We start from the raw sequence: 8614 nt of genomic DNA, 5'->3' as shown, positions 1-8614 counted from the left end.
CGATAGTCTCCCCTATTACCACACCCCGTGCCTTACCAAAGCTGGTCGAAGGGGCATTTGTTGACACCATCCAATGTAGACAATCAAGCCTCATCGTCGACAATCACCCCTTAACTCTACATCCTCGACCATCCACATTGCAAGCACCTTGATCTCTTACCACTATCATGACAATCAATGGTGGGTGCCCAAAATCTTCTTGCAGCTCAAGGATTTTACGATGGCTAGATAGAACTCTGGATCCCAAAACAGCTATCTCGGAAACATAAGAGCAACAAGCAAACCAAGCAGACAAAAACCAACCCTAAGCCAAACCTTCAACGTTGGCTAGTCCCTGACCGCCTGCTAAGAGCACAAGGCTACTATGAAGGCAATGCTCACCTCTGGCTACCCAAAAGCATAGCATGTGCTTATCCACCACAACAAATCCCCAAGGAGCTGCGACCAAAGTCCCAACGACCAAAAATTAGGCAACCCCAAGCATAGCGAAGCCAACAACGATGGTGCCAACATGCTCAAAGCTCAAGGTTTTCATGAAGGAAACACACAACTATCACTCCCAAAGCCACAATCAAAAGATTGTGCTCAACGTCAACAACCTACTCGTAGCTTAAAGCCCTACTCACAAAAAACCAAGAAGCTGATCCAATAAATATACATTTACTAGATTTATCATCAAGCTTCTTTCTTTCAACATCTAGAATATGAGCATAGGCAGTGCATCCAAACACTTCCAAATGTGAAAAATCAAGCTTAACACTCGTAAAAGCCTCTTCATGAGTTATATTAGGAAATGCCCTTGTTGCACTTCTATTTTGGAGATATACAGCTAGCTCTTGCCATAACTTCTACTCATAACATGTTAGGTAGATTTTTGGCCTTAAGCATGCTCCATGCTTTTTCAACTAATGTTTGGGTTCATCCTTTTTGCAACTCCATTCTATTGAGGAGTATGTGGAGTGATATATTATTGCTTGATGCCATGCTTTGACAATATTCTTTGAGCCCATTGGAAATGTATTCTCCCCCTCCATTTGACCTTAGGGCCTTGATAGGTTTCCTCATTTCCATTTTAACCATCTTTTTAAATTCTTTGAAGTGTGTGAAGGCTTCAGATTTTTCCCTAAGAAAATAGACCCATGTTTTTCTAGAAAAGTCATCTATAAAAGTCATGAAGTAATGTTTACCATTGAGTGTGGCAGTGTTTGTTGGTCCACAAAGGTTTGAATGAACTAGTTCTAAAACTCTGGTCATTCTAGTGGCATTTTTAGGAAAGTTTTCTTTGGTGTTTTCCCATAACACAAAGCTTCAATATTTTCTAAGTGTATTCTACGTTGGGAAAAACCAATGACTAGACTCTTCTGATGCATGAACATAAACTTTGATGCTTCAAGTGTCCAAGTCTTTCATGCCATAAATCCTCCTCGGATTTGATGTTTCCATGACATGCTTAGTGTTAGGGAATAGAGGCATCGAGTTTGGTTAACCCTTCTTTCTCAAATCCTTAAGCAATCTTATTGAATTCTAGGTTGGACAGACCAATGACTAGACTCTTTTGATGCATGAACATAAACTTGGATGCTTCAAGTGTCCAAGTCTTTCATGCCATAAATCCTCCTTAGATTTGATGTTTCCATGACATGCTTAGTATTTTGGAATAGAGGCATCAAGTTTGTATAGCCCTCCTTTCTCAAATCCTATTAGATATGAGAACTCCACTATACTGATGAGATATAAGCTATGTCACATAATACTGAGGTTTAGAGTATGAGTACTCCACTATACACACACGAACCCACCTCCCAACATGTGGAGGGAGAGTCTCATGGCTCCACTCCCACGCCAAGTGACATGAAGGGAAAAGATGGCTCCCCAACACACCCTCAACATGAAGGGGGAAGCAAAGCACAATGATGTTATACATGCTTTGTCTACTAAATGAAATAATAAATTCCTTTTTAACATTGTTTGTACATATGATTCGTCAAATTGTTTTTAAAAAGTTTACATTTCTTCCATGAATAGCAACATAGTGGAAAGGAACAAACAAAGGGGAAGGGAGGGGGCCAACTCCTCAACTAAACCCCACCTTCTCACCCCCCGATCCCCTTAAGAAGGCCGATCAATTCCTGATGGATGGATGGAGGAATGTTCATTTTGATTTAGGAAAGCATGAGAAGCGATATAAAGTCCCTAGAAGTACTTTGGTATACCATACCATCTTTAAAGTTTTGTGACATTCCAAGTGTTGCATTATTTTCATGACATTATCAATTAATATCAAATGGTTTTCCTGGTAAAATGCTTAAAACCCTATGACATACATCCCAAAGTTTTCACTCACATTCTATCAATGGATTTCTCACAAGCAAGGATGCACCAATGCCTAGAGCAGGATGTGTAGCTACCCCCTCAAGGATGTAGACTGTCGTCCTTGTATTCCTTTGTGTTGAGTAGATATCTCTAGTTTCTTGTTGAGAAAAAATCAAGGTACCTTCGTTTAAAAGATTATAAAAATTATCAAATAAAGTGACGGGCCAAATAATCTGTGGTGAAAAACCCTCTTTTAATCTATGGTGAAAAACCCTCTTTTAAAATTATAAAAATGATCAAATCCCAGTAGATGACATGGCCCGTATCTCATCAGTATACCATAGTCTAACCACTTTCATAACACCCAAAGAGAAAATATTAGGGTTTAAGACGGGTTTAAGCGTTCACACACCCTAAAAAACTGAACATCAGCATGTAGCAGCATTCAAAAGGAGGCCTGTGAAGCTTTTTGTGGAGGGTCGAATTGGTGGCGTCATGGTCCGCCTTCTCCGAGTAAGCCTTCAAGGCCTTCGTTGCTCCCGCCTGGTTTCTTCTCCAGCTGTTTCCCTGCGAGAGCTTCAGCTCCTCAAACAGCCAGGCAAGCAAGATTTCATATAAAAGATTTTTTGTCTGGGTATCACACAGATGAATGTTGTTCTATGTACAGGTTTTGGGTTACCTGCGTAGGATGAAGGTGTAGGGTAAGGTTTGTGAAGGTTTTGTTTGTCTGGATATTGAAAGCACACACCCTACTGTCTATCTTTAGGGTTCATGTTAGGGTTCAGAGTTTATGGTTGGGGTTTGCTAAGGTTTAGGGGTTGACTTGACTCTGGCCTTTGCACTGGCATTTCTGTGCTTAGACCATAACATTGCTTCTGTGTCCTAGAAGCCACAGTCCTCTCGGCTTCTATGGTAAGGACTACAGTGGAGCAGCAAATGGTACCAAAGAGTGAGTCAAACTGCATTCTTGGGTTCAAACGTTGGCCTGAGCTCTCTCAGCCAAAATTCGGGGGCTTAATACTTTGGACAATTATGTTGAAGGTTTGCCACATTGAAGCTGAAATTGCAAAACATGGTGGCATGATTCAGAAACTCACAACATTGTACAACTTTCATTGATGTACAACAAACCTTAGGAATCTCTCTCTCTCTCTCTCTCTCTCTCTCTCAACGCGCGCGCATGTGCATGCATACGTGTGGCATAGAGCTATGTTACCAGGCAATGGCTGAGCCCTGATAGCTTGGTAAGCATCTGCTTACATGGCTGCAAACAGAAACAAGTTAATGTAACTTTTGTTATGCTCTGCCAAAAATAGGAGGGAAGAAGGGCATGGCTGAATGGAGCATGTGACAATTGTCACGTGCTCCTGATGGTTTTTGGGGCTTTTCCTTGGCTCTGTAAGCCTTTATCGTAAACCCCCTAAGCAAAGAGTCAATGCTCATTATAACCTGGTATACTTCCCTTTTTGAGTGCACTTATGCGTTCAATCAAAATTAGGTGGTGTCAATACAGCTCGTGAGTCACAGTACTCAATTGGGAAGGGGCTCTTAGTTTTACGATGGATTGTGGGCATTCTGTTGGTGATTTTTTTCCTGCGTGGTACAAGCATCATGCTTTTATTAATGGATTTTCATATGCTATTTTAATCATTGGCAAGTTTTTTGCGTCAATTTACGTGTTTACACAATCATTGGTGTGACACGAAGCCTTATTTTAGGTCATGGTCTTGTGCTTTCACATTCGAAGCAAATTGCTTGGAGATGGTATGCAGAAAGCGCAGCTCTTGAGGAGTCTTGCAGCTCGACTCAAAGTTCCAATGACACAGCCGGGTATGCCACTGGTTGCACAACATGTCCTCAGCATAATTGAGCCAAGTAACAACTAAATTTTTGCGCAGGGTGTTCATGGCTGCAAATCAAGGAGAAGTTTCAGCTAAACAAGATGATGAGATTGAGAAGAAGGGAGTTTTGAAAGAGGCATCAATTGCAGGCAATGTCAACGAGCCGGAAGTTACTGCTGAAGAATCTTCTTCCAAGCTTATTAGTGACAAGCTTACAAGTTTGATTCTTGGAAAAATGAGAGGTAAGCCAAAAACGACAAGTGGCCAAAAGGACGATGGAGTTCAGGCTCAAACGGAGCCCCATTCTGCCAACTCCAATACCCCTCAAGATGACAGCAGTAGGTCTGTTCACGATGATGAGTGGCAGGAATTTATGAGCTCCCTCCACAAACTGGATGCCAAAAACCAGTCAGAGACAGCTCCTGGTGCCAAGTTGAGTTTGTCAAAGAGAAAAGAAGGTGCGAATCAAGATGATTTTGCTGATTTAGATGTTCCTCAAGCAGGAGGGGAAGCAGGAGGCAAAGCTGGCTTCTCCAAAATCTCAAACAACCTAAATAAAAATTTTGTAAGCTTTTGAAGGCCCTTTCTCTCTTATCTCAACTTCAAAGTTAAGATAAGAATCTCACCTTGTGCTTCTTTTTTTCCTTGTTTTGAGTCTTGCCAGCTAGGTATGAATGCGTCGGGGAAGGATTATATAGCCAACAATAAGCAGAAGGATGGCCGATTTCAAGGGTGGAATCAGCAGAAAGACAAGGAGACAAAGCCAGTTAGTTTCAGTTTTCTTAAATCACTTGATGTGAATGGTGCCACTACCCGAGCAGAGTTGCCAGCAGACAGGAGCCCCACAGATCGTACTGTTGACTTCACGAGGGATTCTTTCTCAAGCATGAAATTGAAGGACAGCCGTTTTCATGGTTGGAATCAGCAAAGGAGCAAGGAAGCAAAGCCAGTTAGCTTCGATTTTCAGAAATCTCCTGAAATAAATGGTGCCTCTCCTCGAGCAGAGGTGCAAGACAGAACCCCTCCTAATGTAAAGGAGGCTGTTGCACGAGTGTCGAGCAATGATACTAAATTTCCATATTCAGGCTTCACAGTCTGTATTCAAAATCTACCGGGTCACAGCAACCTTGCTTTGGTGAAGGATGCACTTTCAATCCATGGAGAGGTCATAGGCTCCTTCAAGAAGCCCAGTTTGAATGGATCATGTGCTGTTTACATCGAGTTTAAGGTAATTCTGGTGGCTGTGTTGAGCTCTATTGTTGCAATAGGGATGCATGCATTTTTCTGTTTCTGAAGGTTGTCTTTTGGAACAGACAGCAGACGCTATGGACGATGCGTTAGCAGCCCGATGGCTGCAGCTTGAAAGCAAAGCCTTTACCATTGTCAGGGCAGACCTACCCATTACAACTGTGGTGAGACTGAGCAAAGTCAGTGGGGAGACTACGGAAAACCAACTTCTTTCCATTTGTGGAAGTTATGGCAGCCTTGACACCATCAGGAGGCGTGGAAATGGCGTATACGATGTGTTCTACAGAGTGAGAGAGCTTCCAAACATCTCCAAAATACTAGACGGGTGTGTGGAGCTGTCTTTTTCTTTGAGCATCAGGCCATTTCATGTGCTACTCGCACACATTGTGCATAACATTATGTTAGTGTGATCTGCAAATCATAATATGGTTCAGATTTTTTTCTGAAAACTGCAGCTTGAACGAGGTGACACAAAATCAAAGAAGATGGGTAGCTGTACCTGCGCCAACCTTGCACCCTGCAGTAAGAAAAGAGGTGCTGAAAAGCAGTGAAGGACAGGCATGGCATGGGTCGCAATTGAACCAGACACTCAGCAGAATCGAGGTGGGACTTGATGCCGTATCTGTTTGCTTTGAAGACTTGAAGGCCCTTACATCCATGGAGAACGAGTTATCGAAAAAGTAGTTTGCAGCTGCTGTTCAATTCCTATTGCTTTGAAGACTTGAAGGCACTCACTTACTTCCATGGTTGATGAGTCATTGAAAAAGTAGCTTGCAGCCATTGTTCAGTTGTTCATTTTCTGCTACCCTGATTCAGATGGTTTTTTTGGGTCCTTGCCAAAAAGTGGCGTATCAGCATCTCTGCATTGCAATATGTTTAGTGCTAGAAATAGGTTATACTATATTCACTAAGGTGAGGAGCCATTCCATTCTCTAAAGTATAAGAGGGTTTTGGAGCTGTGTGGAGGCTTGTCTGGATTTGGGAACTTTGAATCATAGGATTTCGACTGGTATCAAGGCTAATAGAGTTTTTTTTAAAAAGAGGCACTAAATGACAAGTGCATGTATGTGATTACATGGCCTCGCTTGCTTGTGCATGTTAATTTCTTGCAACAACACTTCTGATATTTCTAGAAGAGCGTATGCACTGCTTTCAGCTTCCACAATGCCGCTGCTGCCCATACCTTTGAACTTTGAGCATGGATTTGTAGGGTTTATTTTGGTTTGGATGAAACCAAGGTTTAAAACAGTGCTTTGTGCAAGGGAGGGCAGTTATGTTGTGAATTTGTTTATGTTGGTTATTTTATGAATAACGAGGCATGTGATGTAGTTCTTGTGTGGAATGATCACAACGACGAGTGGGGGCAAAGTCTAAGAGGATAGTGCAGACAACCTTAGTGACAAAACAGTTGCATCATCCAATTCTGTGGAAAATCTATGCTTCTACTTAGTGCCATGTGATACTCCTCCTCTTCTATTTGGTGCCATTTGATGCCACTGCATTAAGTTATGCCTCCTGCTGCGTGCCCAAATTAAAGGCTTCACAAATTGTAAAGCCTCCAACCTTGGAAGAAGGTTGGTTCCATGTGGTAACAGACTTGCCCCCAGCCTCCCTTCGACTTCTGTTGATGTACTGCTTTGTGAGGGGAGAGAGCACGGTCACCTCAGGGATGATAGGGAAATAGAGCCCTCCAAAGAGAGACCCGACACAGTATTGAGAATCCGGAGAGCATCTTTATCATATCTGCAGAGAAACCCTACGGGGAGAGAGAGAGAGAGAGAGAGAGAGGGGGGGGGGGGGGTGTGCACACGTTCACCAATGTCTTTATTTCAAATCAGTATTCAAAGATTCAAATCATATGTGATTTATGTTTGCGTGCATGTTTTCACATGAAGTGTTTGGTTTGCTTACCGGCATGTGTGGGCGTCCAATTTATAGGTTGGGGATGCTTGCCTGTTCACCATGTACATGAACTTGACTTTTGACGAGCTTGTGGCCATGTGAAGATGTGGTAAGTAATGGTTTTATGCCTTAGTCGGTTTTGTAAGGTCTCCCAACTTAGGAAGGGGAATCTTTAAGATAGTCAACTAATAACAAAAGAAAATTTCCTATATGTCGACACTTCGATCGTTCAAGGATGCGAGGATACGACAAAAAGGTAAGACCTAGTTCAACTCCTCAAGGGGAGCGCGGTCTCCTAAATGACTAAGATCAAATCACCCATGGAGTGATTGACTTATTTTGGGCAACCGCTATTCTTTATTCTTAGAACAACCCTTTTTTTCCCATTTACACGAGGCATAGTCATCGACCTAGTTCTCTAGAGTAGGGTTGCTCAAGGACCTACATATGTAGCGTAGAGCTTCGAAAAAATTTGTTGGAAAGTCCCATCCGTCTATAGAATGGTGCATTCCATCTTTTCACTTTCTACCCAACTCACGCCTCAACTTTGTTTTTTGATTAGTTTTACCACGCTGTGCGACACATATAAACAAGTTCCTTAATTAGGAATCTTACACAATGTTCGTTAAAATAGTCCTTTAACAATGATATAACAATAGTAGAAGACAAGGTACTTTAAAAAATATATACAAGATTCAAATCCATTCATAGTTAGATCTAGGCTCTCTTATTCCTTCGCTTTATTCTGTCGATGATCTAGAATTCGGCCTTCCAGCCTTTATAGACTGGGCAATCCTTATGGGACCATACGTCTCGTCTCATTGATAGCTGGCGAGGACTCAAGCTGGTCTGTCGTCCTCTCAGGATCCATCGCTTGATCCTTCTATTTCTCAGAGAGATGTCTACATGCTACGGTGGGCTTAATCACCGCACTAGCCTAGATCCGTAGCACTAGGTAACATTTATGACACTCGCCTAAACCAGCGAGTTCCATCTTCCCAATGGTAGAGAGATACCTTGGACCGAGTCCGGGCCTCGCTAACGTCGCCGCTTGGCTACACATGCACAAGAATGAGATTAGCATCAAGGCGGGTAGAAGATGTACACTTAATCAAGATAACAATACAATTGCTTAACTAAACCATAGGATACGAGAAACCACATCATTTTCTCGAGAAAGCAATAATTTCACAAGAACTTTGGTATTTTCAAAGTAAGAAAAATTAGTATCCTCTTTCTTACTTAATTAATGCTAACATTAAAGATCAATCAAAAACCTTTTTTTAAATGATTATTAGGCTAACTTGGCC

The 8614-nt window shown here is 42.1% G+C and overlaps 1 protein-coding gene across 1 annotated transcript; it reads left to right on the top strand.

Moving 5' to 3' along the window:
- Positions 1–2608: 2608 nt before the first annotated feature.
- Positions 2609–6562, top strand: LOC147623645 (uncharacterized). The gene is made up of 6 exons (XM_086820232.1): positions 2609–2911; positions 4032–4143; positions 4212–4719; positions 4819–5382; positions 5468–5727; positions 5858–6562. The coding sequence occupies exons 1-6, from the start codon at positions 2809–2811 to the stop codon at positions 6084–6086; spliced, it is 1776 nt and encodes a 591-aa protein (XP_086676358.1). The 5' UTR covers positions 2609–2808; the 3' UTR covers positions 6087–6562.
- Positions 6563–8614: the final 2052 nt, after the last annotated feature.

The sequence above is a fragment of the Cibotium barometz genome, chromosome 26 (assembly GCF_041138505.1).
Source record: "Cibotium barometz isolate CiBa-2024 chromosome 26, ASM4113850v1, whole genome shotgun sequence".
NCBI lineage: Eukaryota > Viridiplantae > Streptophyta > Polypodiopsida > Cyatheales > Cibotiaceae > Cibotium > Cibotium barometz.
Note: the sequence above shows the minus strand (reverse complement) of the source record. Positions and strands in the feature narration are given on the sequence as shown.